General features: G+C 46.3%; 1 protein-coding gene and 1 long non-coding RNA gene across 4 annotated transcripts in view; one reads left to right on the top strand and one right to left on the bottom strand.

The window, feature by feature from the left end:
- Window positions 1-1,620: 1,620 nt before the first annotated feature.
- VPS26C (VPS26 endosomal protein sorting factor C) overlaps window positions 1,621-18,440 on the top strand; it is a 44,635-nt gene continuing 27,815 nt past the window's right edge. The window contains exon 1 of one of the 3 annotated variants that reach the window (XM_077879184.1): window positions 1,621-1,780. In XM_077879184.1, coding sequence (XP_077735310.1) covers window positions 1,724-1,780 — 57 coding nt within the window. In that variant the 5' untranslated portion in view covers window positions 1,621-1,723. Of the gene's footprint in view, window positions 1,781-6,463; window positions 6,488-18,440 lie in introns of those variants that run through there. The other 2 variants (XM_077879182.1, XM_077879183.1) reach the window with 2 other exon arrangements.
- Window positions 14,249-18,440, bottom strand: part of LOC144301931 (uncharacterized) — a 34,138-nt gene continuing 29,946 nt past the window's right edge. Inside the window, exons 2-3 of the long non-coding RNA XR_013368840.1 lie at window positions 15,060-15,176; window positions 14,249-14,446 (exon numbers count right to left, since the gene is read on the bottom strand). This is a non-coding gene — a long non-coding RNA (uncharacterized LOC144301931). The remainder of the gene's footprint in view (window positions 14,447-15,059; window positions 15,177-18,440) is intronic.

Below are 18,440 nucleotides of genomic sequence, written 5' to 3'. Positions count from 1 at the left end.
TACAACCCACAAAGATGAGAACCGCAGGCCCTACCTGACCTCAAGGAACAAGAAATGCTCGGCTGTAAAATAAATATAAAGCAGGTTGGCTGAGCAAACGAGTCTAGAATGGGGATTCTTGTGTGAGATGTTTCTCTTCCTGCTTCCCTTCGTGGTCTACCGTGATTGGTATTTTACCAGTTGGAAATGATGGGGGAAGTCTGGTGGAGAGGGATTCATTTCCTGGAATTGCAAATAGACTAGACTGTGATTATTAAATCCCTGATGGATTGTTTTAGAATTGCCAGAGTTTGAGTTGCAGGAAGACGTCCTGGGGAGACTGAAGCCCTGAGGGCAGAGAGGAGCTGAAACCCTAGACCTGAATATTGGGAAACACCACCTTGTGACACCCTTCGAGAGCAATTGTGGCTATAGCACCATCACTGTCCTCCTATCAGATGCCTTCAATTCTCAAGAGGGAGGCACCAGTGACAACTGATTCATGAAACTGTTTTATATGGGAAAAAAAATTTTTTTAAAATACTTTATTTATTCATGAGAGACACAGAGAGAGGGAGAAGCAAGGCTCCCTGCGGGGAGGCAGGTGGGAGACTCCATCCCCAGGACCCCGGGTCACGCCCGGAGCCGAAGGCAGATGCTCAACCACTGAGCCACCTGGGGAGCCCCTTACAGCAAATTTCCAATATAACCCTAAAAGTGATGCATTTTAAAAAACAGACCTCAGAACTAATGAATTTATTTTTATTTTTTTTAATTGGCGCTCAAGAACTAAGGAATTTAAAAACATAAAAGCACTTCTTCGCTGCACTACCGGTTACCAAAATTACGAAACGTCAGCCTTCTGCGTGGTGGCAAAGCCCTGGTTTAAAACCCCTACAAGGAGCCTGATGACGCTCGAGGCAGTGCGTTCCCTAACTGCGCGGCTGCCCTGCCTGCAGGCACCTGCCCCCCGAGGCCAAGCCCCGACCGTCGGCGCCGGCGGGGAAGCACAAGGACACCGGGCAGCTCCGCGCGCCGCCGGCCTTCTGCGCCTGCGCGCCGCGCCAGCCCGCAGCCTGCGCTCCCTCATGAATATTCAGCACCCGCTCCAGGGCGCGCGCCGGGGGAGTACCCACAAGCCTCCGCGGCCCCGCCGCTCCGAGCCGGGCGAGGTCACCCGGCGCTCCCCGAGTCCTGGGCCCTCGGCCCGGCGGCGGCAGCGCGGGGCCCGGGGAGGGGACGCCGGCCCTCAGAAGCCCCGGAAGAGACTGGGGAGATGGCGAAAGGAAGGAGTGCTGGGGCGGGAACGCGGCCCCCCAGTTACCGCCGCCTCCTCGCCAACTCCTTCGCGCGCTGCCTGACGGGAGCCTCCCCTTCCCGGCACAGGCAGGGCCCGCGCGCGACGCGGCCTCGGCCCCGCCCCCCGCCGCGGGGCACGCCGGGAGAGAGCCGTTTTCCGCCCCCCCCTCAGTAAACAAGAAAGGGGAGGGTATTTCCGGTGTTAAGACAGTCTTCGCGGAAAGGGTGGGGCCGGCGTGGCCCCGCCCCTCACGCCCGGCAGGGGCGGGGCGAAGAGTGACAGCGTCTCGCTCCGCGCGGAGGCCCGCCCCGGCACCGGAAGAAGGAAGGCGGAGGGTGGGGGGCGGGGAGAAGGAGGCGGGGCCCGGCTCGGAGGGGCGGGGCGAGTCGCCGTCCCCGCGGGTCACGCGCGGCCGGAAGTGGCGTCCGCCGCGGAGTGATCGAAATGGGCACGTCCCTGGACATTAAGATTAAGAGAGCGAACAAGGTGTATCACGCCGGGGTAAGTAGGGAGGGCGGGCCTGCAGGTGCGTCTTGGGGACACTCGGGGGGGGTCGGGGGGCGGGGCAGAGCGCTCCGCCAGGTGCGGCCGCGCCAGGTGCGCCCCGCCGCGCAGACGAGGGAGGGCCGAGGGCCGAGGGCCGAGGGCCGAGGGGCGGGCGCCTGAGCCGCACCGTCCACCGTCCGGCCCCTCGAGCCCCCGCCCGGCCCCGGGCCCCCGGCCTGACTGTCCGCTGAGGGCGGAGGAGCGCGGCGCCCACAAGCCCACCTCCGGCCTGACTGCCGAGGCCTCCAGGAACCCGCCTGGGCCCCGGTCAGCTCTGACACCACGCGAAACTCAACTCCTTCCTCCGGTTTCATTCTCTTGAGCGATCGGCAGAAGTGATCGTATTAAAAAATGCAAGTACAAAAAAAAATAAAATAAAACTCTTAACGGCATCAGCAAGTTTTGGGCCCCTCGCCAGTCAGTTACCCTCCTCCGGCCTCAGTTTCCTTGTTTGCAAAACGAGGATGATTTGAGGTTCCTGTAGCTCAGCCCTACTGTGTATCAGAATCAAGCACCCTGGGAATTTTAAAGTATGATTGCACACCGGGGGATAAAGTTGAGGGTGGTGGTTGGTCCCATAAATGCAGAGCAGTGTCAAAAGGGATTGAATAGGGAGGGCAGACCGGGTGGCTCAGTGGTTTAGCAGCTGCCTTGACCCATGTTTCATTTACCCATTTGTCTGTTGATGGACAAATGAATTGTTTTCACTTTTTGGCTTAAATGGATAAGGCTACTGTGAACCTTCTAGTGCAAGTTTTTGTGTGAACATAGGTTTTCATTTCTCTTGGATATATACAGAGGAATGGAATCGCTGGGTGATATACTTTTATGTTTAACTTTTTTTTTTTTTTTTTTTTTTTTGAGAGACAACGCAGGTATAGGAGCTGGGGTGGGAGATGGGAAGGGCAAAGGGAGAGAGAGAATCTTAAGCAAGCTTCTTGCCCAGTGCAGACAGCCTGACTTGGGGCTCTTTCTCACCACCCTGAGATCATGAACTGAGGTGAAATCAGGAGTCAGACACTTAACCAACTGAGTCACCTAGGCACCCCACTATGTTTAACTTTTTGAAGACCCACCAAACCGTTTTCCAAAGCACCTGCCCTGCTCTACATTCCACCAGCAGTGTACAAGGATTCTAGCTTCCTTTCTACTTTGTATTCTCCTAACTTTTCTATAGCTTGGACATTGAAAATAAGAATTGGGGGAGGCAGTGATAGGAGACTATATACATTTTGCTTTAGTAATTACTTTTTTTTTTTTTTTTTTAAGATTTTATTCATGAGAGACAGAGAGGCAGAGACCCAGGCAGAGGGAGAAGCAGGGTCCATGCAGGGAGCCTGATGTGGGATTAGATCCCAGGACTCCAGGATCACGCCCTGGGCCGAAGGCAGGTCCTAAACCGCTGAGCCACCCAGGGATCCCTCTTTTTTTTTTTTTTTTAAATAAAGATTTTATTTATTCATGAGAGACATGGAGAGAAGCAGAGACACAGGCAGAGGGAGAAGCAGGCTCCATGCTGGAACCTGATGTGGGACTTGATCCCAGGGACTCCAGGATCATGCCTAAAACTGCCGAGCCACCCAGGCGTCCCAATAATTACTATTTCATCAAAAGATCAACACGTTCCATTCAGAGATGTTGTTCCAGCTGAGATGTTTTCTGTGGTTTTAAATAATTGGTACAAGGAATGAAAAGTACATTTAGAAAAGCTGCAAGAACGGAAATGGAAATGGTAACATTGGCCCAGCTGGAAGACTTACACATAGAGGACCAGTCCTCATGGTCGGCAGAGTTGAAGGTGCTGTCAACTTTGCCCAAGCAGTACACATCCCTTGGTGCCATTAACGGGAACAGAATCTGCAGTTGCTGGCTTATGGCAGTGTTTCTTAATCTCGTGTTGGGAGACCTTAGGTGATGATTATAAAAGAAAAATCAGGGTAACTTCTAAACAGATGGTTGCTATGTATTTTCTTTAGAAGCCAAAAAAAAAAAAAGTCACAAAACCAATAAGTAATCAACAAAATTATATATTTGGACATATATGCCTGTGACTCAGGTGTTAGTCTCTGATCTGTGATTCAGGATAGAGGGAGTAGGTGGCCAGCGCTGGCACAGTGACAGGACCCTTGCCGTCCAGTTGCTTGATGGCTCAGTGCCCGTGGACGGAGTGTGTTTCAAGCATAGTTTGCACCATGGTTGTGTGAGGGGTGGCCTGTTTTTCCCAGTCTCCCCACTCTTACTGGCTGCAAGTGGAACTAATAACATACAAGTTAGCAGTTTTCTCTGTACATCTCAGCAGCATTGGTAAAGATTCCGTTACTAGGGACCTGACTTCTCAGCGGGTTGCCAGAGCACAGGACCTGTAATTGTCATAGTTCGTTCGACGTGGGGCTGCCACCCACGTTAGCCTGATCCTTGGTCACAAGTGAGTGTCGTTCACGCAAACATGTTTGCCTCTGTAGCTCCATAAAGCATCCTTTCTTGTGCTCAGAAGTACTTGGGAAGCACTGGGGTAGAGTTTCATCAGCCAGGCTGTATCACTCCGTTGTACTAAAGAGAAACTGAGGCTTGAGCAGGTTGTGGAATTTGCTCAAGGCTTCCCAACTCACGACTGCCTGGACTCCGGCTCCAGCCGGTCAGTTTTGCCCTTCCAACAGTCTGTTATACTGTGTCCCTAAGAATAGCCATTTTTGTGCAAAATGGAGGAATTTATAATGTAGAAATAGTTACCAATTTCCTGGGAGTCCTGTCAATGGTACGGTAATAGTTCCATTTAAAAAACTATGACTTCGACTTGGAAAATGTCCTGACTCTGTTTCTGTGCTGTTCAGTGCTTGGTTTGTCATGAAAGCATTTCAAAGTGGTTTTGATTCTGTGCCTACCAGAGAACCTGAGTTATAGTTGGGCTTAAAATTGGCATTTGGGTTTTTTCCCTAGGGGAAAAAAAGGTTTATTGACAAAATTATGGACTTAAAAAAAAAAATCACTGTTGAGTCATTTAAAAAAATAGAAATGTAGTATATGCTGTATGAACGACTTAACATTTTACAGAAGGCTGGAAAGTAAAAAGTAATTCTTTTTCCCCCTTTTCTGTCCCTGGAGGTGGCTGCTGACAGTTCATGCACTTTCTAGGCATTTCCTGTGAGGAATGGTGTCCATATGCATGTGTGTACACACACACATGCATGCACGCATACACACATGCACACAACTTGTTCTTTCTTCTTTTATTTTTATTTTTATTTTATTTTATTTTATTTTTTGTTCTTCTTAACAGTGTCCTTAGCTTGGACATCTGTCAATCTTTTTTAGGTTTTTATTAAATCCAAACAGATTTATGCAGCCAGTGTCTGTCGATCTCATGAGGCTTGCAGGTCGTAGAGAGAGACAGGTAAATACATAAACCAAAGGTGATCAAGCACTCCAATAGGAGCACCTGTGATACCTGATGAGCACAAAGTAGGGCATTGACCTTTTGAGGGAGGGGGATAGAGATAGGGGTCACTGGAGCCTCAGTGAGTTGGCCATGCTTGAGCCTAGTTTTGAAATGTGAGTATCAGGCTGGGGTCTCCCTCCCTTGACACCAGATACCAGAGATGCCCCTGTTCGTTCCCATCCAGGGGAGCAGACAGTGCAGCAGAGTGAACGAGAACTCACGGATCTATGCCAAGGAGTCCGAGTCCAGTGAAAAGTTTCGTTTCCTCTATTCTCCAAGCTTTTCCAGTCGCTTCTACAGTCTGATTTGGCAGCAGTTTTTAAAAGAGGTTTCACTTTATCATCTTTCCAGAGATTTCTTCTCTTTTCCTTGAATTTATTTGGCTCTTTTCCTGTTGTTGTGTTCTACCTTCCTAAGTTGGCCGTTTGGGTTATTCATTTGTAGCCTCCACTTAAAAAGGCAGGCATTTCCCTCTAAGGACTGCTTTAGTTGCATCCCACTGGTCTTTTGTTTATTACTGTAAAGCAGCACCCACATAACCCCACCCAGCTCCTGCCAGAGAGGGGCATGGCCAGGCATGGGAGAGAGATGGGAAGAAGTAGAACCGCTCTGCCTACCTGCTGCCGAGTATGCTGCTCCGAAGGACCCTGCTGTGGCTGCCTGGCGCAGCAACCTTCCATTCTGTGGACACAGGAAGACACCCAAATACCACTCTACTGCTGTGTCCCACGAGATGTGATTTGTGGCATTTTTAGAATTGTACTAAAATATCTTCCAGGTCCGTGTTTTGTTTGTTTTTTTTTGACACATGAGTTCTTTAGAAGTGTGTGTTTTCATTTCTGTTACAAAAACAACTCTTGGCTTCTGGGTGGCCCAGTCAGTAAAGCGACTGACTTGATTTCAGCTAGGTCATGATCTCAGGGTGGTGAGATCGGGCCCCCTTCCCCCACAAGCCCAGCAGGGAGTCTGCCTGAGATTCTTTCTCTCCCTCTCCCCCAGCTTGTGCACTTGCTCTCTCACACATGCTTTCTCTCTCCCAAATAAGTAAATAAATCTTTAAAAAAATTAACAACTGTTACTCATAGACTTACAATAATCTGTAAATTTAAATTTTAGAAAATTCCTTATGAGAAGAGTACCTTGGACTGGAATGTGAGATCATGGTGGAGCAGAGAAGCAGCGGGTCCAGTGGTTAGGAATAGACTTAGTATCACGGAATGTTTTCGGTAATTTAGTAGTAACCTGTTATACGTTAGTAGTAACCTGTAATACGTTTATATACCTCTGTCATTGCATTGATTAAACTTGTAATAAATTGGTTCTTTGAGTCAGCCTAACTAAAATACTATTTTGTTTATATTTATGTACCTAGGCCTGTCAGTACCTGCCCGCTTGGTAGGCACTCAAAAGCTTTATTAAATGATAGGTGAAGAGTTAAAACATTTACACAAAATTCGTAAAGCTAGTAGTTTTATAAATACATTGATCAGGAGGGAAAGCTATGGTCTTATAGGTATACTGTAGATTTTCCTTTGTAAATACAAATAATATTCTAGGCATAAATTCCAGAGAGATGTTGGTGAGATTCTTATTTTGGCATAGCCCCAGAACTACACATGAACACATGAACCTCCCATTACTTGTGTTTGCTCTAGAACATCATTTTTAAGAGAATGATCCAAATGCATATGAGAATGGGGACTTCTAATGGGGACTGTCAGTGTGATTCCCTTCAAATTCAGATATAGAAAATAATAGAAAACTGTCCAAAATTTGATTTCCTGGTATCTTCATCATAATTTACACAGCTCAGAGTGAATAGATCTTCCTCAGCTTGCAGCATCCTTGCCATTCCACTTCGATAGTCCTCACTGAGTCTAGAAACTTGACTTGTGTTTCCAAAGCCCCATATATGGTACAAGATCATCAGGAATATATGATTAATAAAAAATCCCTAATTCCTTATTTCTAGTGAATGGTCTAATATCCCATGACAGCACCTAGCTAATCCTGTTTTATAATAACATATACTAACTAGTATGGCCCTTTCCAACTCACGGACTGCTGTAATTCCCACTAACACTGAAGGGTCATCTCATTTTATGGTTCAGAAGCTTGAGGATCAGGGAACTCAGTGACCTGCCAAGGGCACTGGTAAGAGTAAATATTTAAAATCATGCCTCTGTGTGCCTTCTCCAGGTCTTAATTTTTTGTCATCCGTAGGATGGAGCTGGTACTTGCTCGAAGGTTTTGTTGTGAGATTAAATAAGATAATGTTTTAAGACATTTTATTATGGGTTTTGACCCTTAGCAGAGGCTCACGTGGTGAGGGTAGGTATCGGTAGGCTTGCTGGTGTAATGTCTGTTCACACAATTGCTGTGTCTGCCACGATGCTGATCATAGGGTTAGTATACCATCCAAGTGGCGTCCAGGTAAGTGCATATCAGATGCTTCTCAGATTGTCGGAGGTCTCTCCACAGTGGGCTTGGAGGAGGGAGAGCCAGTGTCCTAGGAGCCCTGCCTGAGAGGGAGCTCAGCGGGTTTTGGCACTGAAAGTTGAGTGTGGTTTGGGTTCCTGTATGCCGCTTGTGTGCTGCAGTAGAGGTGCCCCCGATCCAAAAAATTGACTCAGGGGAACCCTGGGTGGCTCAGTGGTTTAGCACCTGCCTTCGGCCCAGGGCGTGATCCTAGAGTCCTGGGATCAAGTCCCACATCGGGCTCCCCACATGGACCCTGCTTCTCCCTCTGCCTGTGTCTCTGCCTCTCTCTGTGTCTCTCATGAATAAATAAAAATCGTTAAAAAAAAAAAGTTTTACTCAACTGCATTGTAAGTTAGGCTATGTTTACAGTGTATCGGAAGCGCTTATTGGTTGAGAGAACTCTGCAGTAAATCTTTTTGTAATATAAACATGATTCATTTGTTTGTACAAATTCGGAACGTTTTACATTCTAAAATCCTGGCAAATGTACTCATGAAAGTGACACTGTTAAGGGTTGTGGTTGTGAAAAGCCTAAGTAAGAGCTTTGCTGTTCAGCATAACCAGGTTGCAGTGATAAGGGATCTGTGCACAGCGGGCTGGTTACTGTGACCACAAGAACCTCTAGATTTCCATTTTGTTTTATTTGGCTTGCATGTAATTTCCTGTTAAAAAAATTAAAGAGGAGGGGCGCCTGCGTGGCTCAGTCGGTTAAATGGCTGCCTTCAGCTCAGGTCATGATCCCAGGGTCAAGCCCCACACCGGGCTCCCCGCTCAGCAGGGAGTCTGCTTCTCCTCCCCTCTGTGCCTCCCCCTGCTCACTCGCTCTCTCTCTCTCTCTCTCTCTCAAATAAATAAAATCTTTAAAACAAATTTAAAGAGGTAAAATCCTATATGTAACAGTTCATTATTATGAAGAAAAGTTGTCAGACTAGAAAGGTATGGAATAAAAAGCATAACTGTTGTACTTTGTATTACCGGATTCTTGATACATGAATGGTCAATCCTGTTGGATACGGTTGCAAGTACTTAGGGTACAGAAATGTAAATCGTTGAGCCAGGGGGGATCCCAAGATAACTTGGGGGAGCAATGAACCTCTCAGGAATCGCTGTCATCTAAACTTTGAGTGGATCTGTTCCCCCTTGAATAATCAGATGCCCCTGCAAAGCCCTGTCTCCTAAATCATAACCTAACCCTTATGCAACACAAGAGAGGCATTTTCACGATTATCCAAACCTATTTGAAGCCCGGGTACAGTAAGATGATTCATGTCGCTCTCTGTTTGGTGTTTGTCACAGCAGGTCTTGTACTGGCCTGAGCATTAGTAAAGGCCGCCTGACCACTGCGGGTGTGCTGGTTTCTAGACCCTGCAGCAGGGGGACCGGGCTCAGCACCGCAGGGACACCCCTGACTTCCGGCAGGCTGCTCTGACTCCAGCGGGTGGTTGGGTTTCCTCTGCCTTCCTCTTGATGCCAGTGCGCAGCTAGGGCCTCCTGACCTCGCATCGTCCTGGGTTTGCTGGTGGAGTTTGCTGGTGGAGCCGTCATGCCCTCCCCGAGGGCTCAGCTACTGCCGGTGGGCGATTGCCTCCCAGCGCTGACCTCCCCCAGCGGTGAAGCTCCCAGTCTGGAGAGCCAGTGGCAGGGGCAGGTTTCGGGGGGATGGCCCCTCTCTCCTCCTCTTGTTCCCCCTCTTGACCCCTTCCCCACTACTGCCCCACCCGGAGCTGGGCAGTGCCCCACTGGTCTGTTCTGCAGACTCCCAGCCGTGCTGACCCTCCATCTAGACTCCCCCTGCGTGTCTCCCTTACTCCGCCTCCTGGTCCTCCTGCTTCTGGGACCCATGCGCCCCTAACTCCCTCAGCTGTGGGCACAGCCCACCTGACTCCCTGGCTGTCCCTTTCCCCTGTCCTGGGCCCCCTCCTCCTTCCAGCGCTCTTCCTGCACCTCTGCCCACCCTGCTCGTTCTCTGCCCCCTTAGCACAGGCACCTCCTGGAGAAGTTGGGAGTTGGAGTCAGTTCTCCATTTCATTTCAGCTACACCCAGCTGAGTATCTCTTCATCTCTTTCCGTTTTCCTTTTAATCTAGTAGTTGTGATGTATAAATGGAATTCTTTTAGTAGACAAATCTATAAATCACCCCCCCACCCCCGGTTCGTTTTCTAGGCTTCCCCTTTTGTTCAGAAAACAGTCCCTTGTTGGCCATTGGGCAGGTGGGCTGACCTGTGTCCCCTCCCCATGAGCAGACGAAGACGTGGACGTTTCTGAAGAGCATTATTAACAAATCAGCAAAACTGAGAGTATCATGCCCACAAGGAGAGCACAGTGTTCTGAAGCTCAGAAATAAACTTTGCCCCATCTGGATGGCTGGTTTAAGGAGAGGTCAGTTAATGCAGCGGCTTGCTTCAGAGCTGCCGTGATTCCCACATGTGCTTGCAGATCCAGGGTGATGGGCTCTGTGGTGTGTTGGGCACAGCTGCACTCTGGCCGTGGGGTTCCGGGTCCTTTCGGATGCTTTCCGTACAGACACAAACAGCTAAAGGTCCAACTATTGTAAATTACAGAATTCCTATCAATTTCAGTTGCTGACCTCTACTTGCGCACAAGACTTTCTGGACACATTTATATGGTGAGCAACTCTGAAAAAAACTGTTTTGGTCTTTTATTGTCTATATTGAAGAGAAAGTCTACTTTCTCACTCACAGGTAGAGGAAAATTCAGGCTCAGAGCAATGGTGCCTTTCTCAAGGTGATGGAAAATATATATTACCTTTCATCTCAAACACTCAAGTGAGTTTTTCCTTATAAACAACTCAAGAAGATGAACAGCATTGTTCAGGATAAAGATCTTCCAAAGAAATTTAAGCAGTGAAACTCTTTTATTAAATGAAATCTTTTTTTTTTAATTTTTATTTATTCATGAGAAAGAGAGAGAGAGAGAGAGGCAGAGACATAGGCAGAGAGAGAAGCAGCCTCCATGCAGGGAGCCTGGTGTGGGACTCGATCCAGGGACTCCGGGATCACGCCCTGAGCCAAAGGCAGACACCCAAGTGCTGAGCCACCCAGGCATCCCTATTAAATGAAATCTTATACAGATTTCTAAGATAGCAGTTCTTGTAATACCTATTTAAAATAGTTTGCTTTATAAGCCTATAAAATCAGAGCTTTTCCATGTGAAATGATTCCCCACCCCCCTTCCCAACTCATCTTCAAATCCCAAAGTGCCTGCTGAGGCATCTGCACAGGCCTGGGGCCTAGAGGCTCACAGCTGAAAAATACTGGTTGTATGATGTAGTCACCAGCCAGAGCCAACAAGGTTGAAGTTTTTCATACCATCCCATTTTATTTTGTCTTATGCCAAAACTTAAGAGCTCTGTTAACTTTCAGATATCATGCAGTGCATGCCACCAGGCTGCAAACATTTTGCTTTTTTTTTTTTTCTCCCCACTTGAGGATTTAAATAAAAAAAACATAGCCCTCTACTCCACGCAGATGACAGACCCACCAGTGTCGGTTCGTCTTCTCGGTTTCCTCCTTGACAACCTGCTCGCCTGGGGTTCTCTGGCCAGGAGTCCCAGCAGCAGCTGGTGGGGTGAGGCCACCTTCACTGTTGTTCTTCCTGGTGTTTAAATTTGCCCTGGGAAGGGCAGTGCAATTCCTTGTCTCCGGTCTGGGTCGAATGCAACTAGCAACCAAGTCACCAGGCTCCTGCTCACAGGAGTTTCATCTGGGCCTCAGCTCATGGGAAATGAAAGCCCAGCCACTCTTGTCATTTATAGGATTTGCAGAAAATTGAAATTGTCAGCGGCCTTTGGTTCTTGCTGGGAACCCATACCTGTCCATTCTCTTCTGACCCTGGATGCTGATGTTCAACAAGAGCATGCCTCTGAGAAACCAAGGGCTTACGCCAGCTGTCCTCCTGGCTATTGGGCAAGATCTCCTGGTGTATGACGTTGGCACGTGTGCTTTCTGATGATGGCTGAGTTCCACTCATCCTCACCACCCTGTCTTCTGTGCCACATTCTTCTTTATGCTCCTGGTTTTCTGTCATACGCCTGGCATGATGATAGCCAAAAATTGGCCTGCTCTTTGTTTTATTAGAAAAGATCGTTTAAGGGCCTGAGTGGCTCCTTGGTGGAGCATCCGCCTTTGGCTCAGAGCATGATCTGGGGGTCTTAGGATCGTGTCCTGCATCAGGTGCCCCGCAGGGACCCTGCTTCTCCCTCTGCCTATGTCTCTGCCTTTCTGTGTGTCTCATGAATAAATAAATAAAATCTTTAAAAAAAAAAATAAAGTTAGGGCAGCCCAGGTGGCTCAGCGGTTTAGCGCCGCCTTCAGCCCAGGGCATGATCCTGGAGACCCAGGATCGAGTCCCACGTCAGGCTCCCTGTATGGAGCCTGCTTCTCCCTCTGCATGTGTCTCTGCCTCTCTCTCAGTATCTCATGAATAAATAAATAAAATCTTAAAAAAAAAGTTAAAAAAATAAGTAAGAATCAAAAAATAAAGTCAATCATACTTTTCAGATTTGTTCTGTAAACTTAAAAATTTTCCATGTTTTCACTCGCTAAGAAAATTCAAGTGATAGGAAGGAGAATCAAATGAGAAGTAACATTCCCCGTGCTCCTCCTTCACTGCTCCCATAAGCACGCTGGAGAATTAGCACTTGACGTTGCCACCCTCTGCAGCGTGGTCCTGCAGTCGCCGTGGGCAGGGTGTCCGGGAGCCCCTGGGCCACCTGGAGCAGAGGCTGCTGCTGTGCCAGGGAGCAGGTCGGCCCCGTGCTCTGTGGTCCCGCAGCGACCTGTCAGCAGCCCCGTGGGCCGTGCTCCGCTCAGCTCTGGCCCTCTGCTCCTGGGCCCAGGCCCTGCCGTGGATTTGATGCTACACTGTTCCCATTCACATGTGAGTTCCCTCTGACTGGGGTCCAGTTTGGTGGCTGTTGGAGTTGTTCATTATGTAACTCCAGGCATTTTCTTTGGCCAGCTCCCTGTGTTCCACGGTCATTACTTTGGCACATAGTTAGGCCAGCCCCCAGCCTCCTGAAATCGGAGCTCTCCGAAACTCCTGGCTTACAGGCTGCAGTCTTTACATTCACTTATGTCAGTAGCTCAAACAAATGTCAGCCTTCCAAACTTCCCATGAGAGTTTTACTGTTACTGAAATCTGAAATCCAGTAATCTCAATTAACTCATAATTTTGCTAATATGTAGTATTCAACCCCTGAAACCACACCGCACACCAGGATTCTAATGTAACACTCCTGCACTGGAGACTCCCTATTTACTCACTTTTTAAATTTTTACCTTTTTGTGACTACTATCGGCAATCTTATTTTACCCCTTCTGAACTTTTACTCAGGGGCTCAGATTTCTTTTCCAGACTCTCAAGAAAGTTTCAGAACTGGAAATGTCAGAGAGATCTCCACTGGACAAGTGCCGTGAGTTTTGTCAGCTCCTTTTACTTAGTATTTACACCCGTACTTCTACTGCACTGTACTGAGAAGAAACCTGGGGTCTTTCACCGTAGTCGTACAGCAGCAGAATGCAGTACTGAAATCTGAGCACCCGGGGGCCTCAAGCATCTGATTCTTGGTTTCAGTTCAGGTCGTGATCTCAGGGTTGTGAGATCGAGCTCCACGCTGAGCCTGGATCCTACTTGGGATTCTCTCTCCCTCTCTCCCTCCCTCTGCCTGCCCTCCATCACTCACGCTCTCTCTCTCAAAAAAAAAAAAAAAAAAATTAAAAATAAATAAAATAAAATGTAAGGCCCTGAGAGCAGGGACTTTGTCCCTTCTGTCCCTTGCCCTGTCCTGAGTGCCTGGGACAGTGTCTGACTTATGGGAAGTGTGCCAAAAATATTTGTTGAATACATGATGATATTATTTCCATTATTTCTGTTGTTTTGTGTGTATGTGTAAGCCAAACTAATTAGTACCTCAGTATTTTGTTGCAGTTCCATTGCTAGTGAACTGATTGTTTTTCATAGATTTTTTTGTTGTTTTTCATAGATTTTCACTTAGTTATTAACCACTTTCAGACTATGACTCTGTTGTCAAGAAAGTAAGATGACTATTTCCTTCTATACTTTATTATCTTTGTGGGTTTCTTTTTTTTTTTTTTAAGACTTTATTTATTCATGAGACACAGAGAGAGAGGCAGAGACACAGGCAGAGGGAGAAGCAGGCTTCCTGCAGGGAGCCCGACGTGGGACTTGATTCCGGGACCCCGGGATCACGCCCTGGGCCGAAGGCAGATGCTCAACCACTGAGCCACCCAGGCGTCCCTCTCTGTGGGTTTGTCAGTTGAGGCTCTCACATACAGTAGATTACTCTCCAGCATAGAGTTCTTTCGAAACCATAACCACCACCACAGTCAAGCTGTGGGACAGTTCTGTCACTTTCCAAAATTCCCTGTGTCCTCTGTAGTCCCCTCTTCTCCTTTTGCCCTCACTGCCCCCCACAGGCCCGCACAGCCCCAGGCAAGTTCCTTTTTTTTAAAGATTTCATTTATTCATGAGAGACTCAGAGAGAAAGGCAGAGAGAGACACAGGCAGAGAGAGAAGCAGGCTCCATGCAGGGAGCCTGGCGTGGGACTCCAGGATCACATCCTGGGCTGAAGGCGGCGCCAAACTGCTGAGCCACCCGGGCTGCCCTCCAGGCAAGTTCTGATCCACTTTCAGTCCCTCTGGTTGCCTTTTTCCAGAATATCCTGTAAGTGGCATAAGTGTGATGACATGATATGTAGCTTTTTGAATCTGGCCTTATCACGTGGCATACTGCCTTTGAGACCCTTTCAGTTGTGCATATCAGTGGTTGGTTCCATTCTGTCGCTGCGTTGCCTTCCCTGGTGTGGATGTACCACTGTGTGTTCAGCCATGTGCCCACTGAAGGACTTTCGGGTGACTTGGAATAAAGGTACTAGAAACATTTGTGCACAGATTTTCGTGTGGACATAAGCTTTCATTCACTTGAGTACAGTCTAGGAATGGGATTGTTAAGGAGCATTATGGGTTTTAATGACAGATTAGAGATGACAGTCTCCTTTCTAGAACTTCAGTAAACACCACATAACATTGGCCATTACTGACTATGTGGAGAAATATCTGGTGGTCATTTGTTCTCTTTTCCAAACAAGAAGGAAAACAGTTGTGATACAGAATCGTGGAGAAGGGGGTACCTAACAAGTTGAAATGTCCCTAATGTTTCTGATTTCTGTTTTCCAACCGAAAGGGGTCTCTGAGTGCTACTAAGAAAGACAGTCAGTGGTTATCCTAGCACTTAATTGTCTAACTTGTGTTTGCCCACCCAGCTCACTGGTTTACCTTGTGATTTTGTTGAGCATTTGATTCTCTTTGTCAGTAAGTGAAGGAGCAGCCCACTCTTGGCGTACACCATCTCCAGGCCACATGTGGTGGGAGGATTCCCGGTGGTTCTGAGCACTGTTAGGAAGGAAGGATGTGTTTGGGTACGTGGAGGACTCTCGGGAACAATGATGGCTCCTCATGCTGCTGGGACCATCAGAAAGGGAAGACATTGGAGAGAGGAGGGCTGAGGCATTAAGTAAGAGGCTTTGGCTTCTCTGGCAGTTGTGTTCAAGTCCAAAGCAAGAGATAATCCCCAGAACTGTGACTTTCTGGCACACAGCCTTTAGATCTTCTCTCCGGGCAAGCAGTGTGCCCTTGGGTTATGAGAATTTATTAAAGAGCTTAAATCTTTGTACATTTAGGTCCAGAGGCCACCCATTCTGGGATTGATCTTCCTTTAAAATTGATTTGTTTTTTATGTTAATAGTTAATCAATTCACATGGTTTAAAATTCATGAGTTTCAAGATGGACGCATCTACTCCTCATCATCCATCAGGGCTCTCAATTTCTTGTGATCCTGCCAAAGATATTTTATGCATATATAACTAGATATGTACAAATGGCAATATTTTTTTTCTCACACTGGTGAGGTATGCGGCCTTAAAAAAAAAAACAAAACACATGTATCTATTAATGTGAATGATCTTCAGGATATTGTTCAAGGAAAAGATCACCATTTTCCTATTATTGGAATTTAGATTGTTTACAGTCTTTTTTTAATATAAACAGTGTTGCCTTGAGGAACTATGTTCATAAGTCATTTCACTCATACCCGTGTATCTGAGGAAAATCCCTAAAATGGAATTGCCAGGCCCAGGTGTTTGAAGATATCTTTGGTATTGTCAGATGCTCTTTACGAGATCACACTATTCCAGACTCCCACCAGAAACATCTAAGAGTACCCGTTACTGCCTCCCCTAACACAGTGTGCTCAAATATTTTGGCCTTTGGTAATTTGATAGGTGGAAAATTGCACTTAGGATAGTTTTAATTGTTGTTTCTCATATTATTGTTGAGATTGGGCATATTTTCTTGGGCTTCAGAGCAATTTGCATTCTTTTTCTGCAAACTTTTTGTTTGTATCGTTTGCCCACATCTTAATTTTTCTTCTAAGTTGTTTATATTTTCCATCTATTATTTAGGAGTTTTTTCGCTTTTTGGTTTTTGTTTTAGATTTTATTTATTTGAGGGAGGTGGTGAACACAAGTGAAAGGATGAGCAGAGGAAGAAGCAGCTCCCAGTTGAGCGGGGAGCCCAATGCTGGGTTCTGTCCCAGGACCCTGGGATCATGACCTGAGCCAAAGGCAGACGCTTCACCGACTGAGCCACCCAGGCACCCTTTTTTTAGAAGTTCTTAATTAGAGAAATCAACCCTTTGCCTGTTACCCTGAGTTGCATTATTTCCCTAGTTTATGATTTATGTAAGTGATACTGCTCCTAATTACTTACAAAACAAACTTTATATTTTGGGTTGCATTCGTAGTGGTATTTATTCAGAGTTTTGAGTCACTTTAATTTGATAAAAATCATCCCGTATAGTTTCTTCTAACATTTTGGTGGTTTGCATTTTTACATTCAAGATGCATTGTGGACTTTCCATGTATGAAGATTTACAGTATGGCTCCAAGTTAAAATTTTTTTTCCAGTTCTGTGGCCAGTTTTCTAGTGTCACATAGTGACTATTCCTTTTCCTCTGGATTTAAAATGCTATCTTTATCATCTATTAAATTTCCCTACTATCTGGATCTATTTCTGGACTCCTCCATTATGTTCTACTGATCTCTCAGGTGGCACATACCATGCATCACAGGTTGTAAATTATCATGGTGATGTAACATCTCATAGAACTAGTCTCCTTTTTCTTTTCTTCAACATCTGTTGACTATGCTATTAGAATTTTCAAATCTGCCTATCTGGTTTATATCACCTCATCACACACCCCCAAAAGGAATTATTTTCTTTAGGATTCTGTTGTCTCTATAGACTTGACTTTGGGAAAGTAGACACATCGAGGGTGTTAAAACTTCGGGTCACGTGGGTGGCTCAGTCAGTTAAATGTCTGCCTTTGGCTCAGGTCATGATCCCTGGGTCCAGGAATCAAGCCCCACATCAGGTTCCCTGCTCAGTGGGGAGCCTGTGTTTCACTCCCCCGCACTGTGCTTTCTCATACTATCTCTTTCTCTCTCTCTCTCTCAAAATCTAAAACAGAAAAAACCCACTTTGTATCCAAAAACATGGTGTGGCTTTCCATTTGTTCTGTGCTCCTCAGCTGTGTTTTAAGTTTTTGTCTTATCAGTGTTTTGATCATTTCCTGTTAAATTGATTTATAACATTTTAACTTCTAGTTGCTTTTGAAAAGAAAGACTTTTCTTGGGACGCCCGGGTGGCTCAGTGGTTGAGCATCTGCCTTCGGCTCAGGGCGTGATCCCAGGGTCCTGGGATTGATTCCTGCATTGGAATCCCTGCAGGGAGCCTGCTTCTCCCTCTCCCTCTGCCTCTCTTTCTGTGTCTCATGAATAAATAAATCAATAAATATTTTTTTAAAAAGAAAGAAAGAAAAGACTTTTCTTCCAGCATATTTTCTCATTGGTTTTTGTTTTGTACATGATGCCTTACTAATTTCTGCACATTAATTTTGTATCCAACTGTCTTCCTGAAATTCTCTTCATGCTGATAGTTTTCAGTGAATTGTCATGGATTCTTTCAGGCATACGGTCATATTATCTGCGAATAATGACCGTTTTACTTTCTCCTTTTCAATTTTCATATTATTTCTCTAGTTTCATTACATTAACTAGTACTTTCAGCCCATTAATAGTGGTGGCTGTTTCATCCTTGCTTTATTCATGATTTAAATGCAGTGTATCTCATTTCCCATCAAGTATGATGCTGGCTTTTGGGAAAGGTAGATCTATTTTGTCAAGTTGAGGAAGTATCCTTTTTTTTTTTTTAAGATTTTAATTATTTATTCATGAGAGACACACAGAGAGAGGCAGAGACATAGACAGAGGGGCAGGCTCCTCGCAGGGAACCCTATGCGGGACTCAATCCCGGGACTCGAAGATCACGACCTGAGCCAAGGCAGATGCTCAACCACTGAGCCATGCAGGCGTCCCAAGGAAGTAACCTTCTTATGTTACTAAGAATTTTACCATGAATGGATATTACATTTTAAGAAGTGACCTTTCAGCATCTCTAGAGATAAATATGATTTTTCTCTAGAGAGCTATCAATATAGTGAGTTGAATTAGTATTTTTTCTCAATAATTGAGCTATCCATTCATTCCCAGACTAAATACCATGGGATTAATGGGATTATGGTGTAATATTCCTTTAAG

This window comes from Canis aureus, chromosome 30 (genome assembly GCF_053574225.1).
Source record: "Canis aureus isolate CA01 chromosome 30, VMU_Caureus_v.1.0, whole genome shotgun sequence".
In the NCBI taxonomy this organism is placed as follows: domain Eukaryota; kingdom Metazoa; phylum Chordata; class Mammalia; order Carnivora; family Canidae; genus Canis; species Canis aureus.
This window is presented reverse-complemented; position numbering and strand designations above follow the sequence as displayed.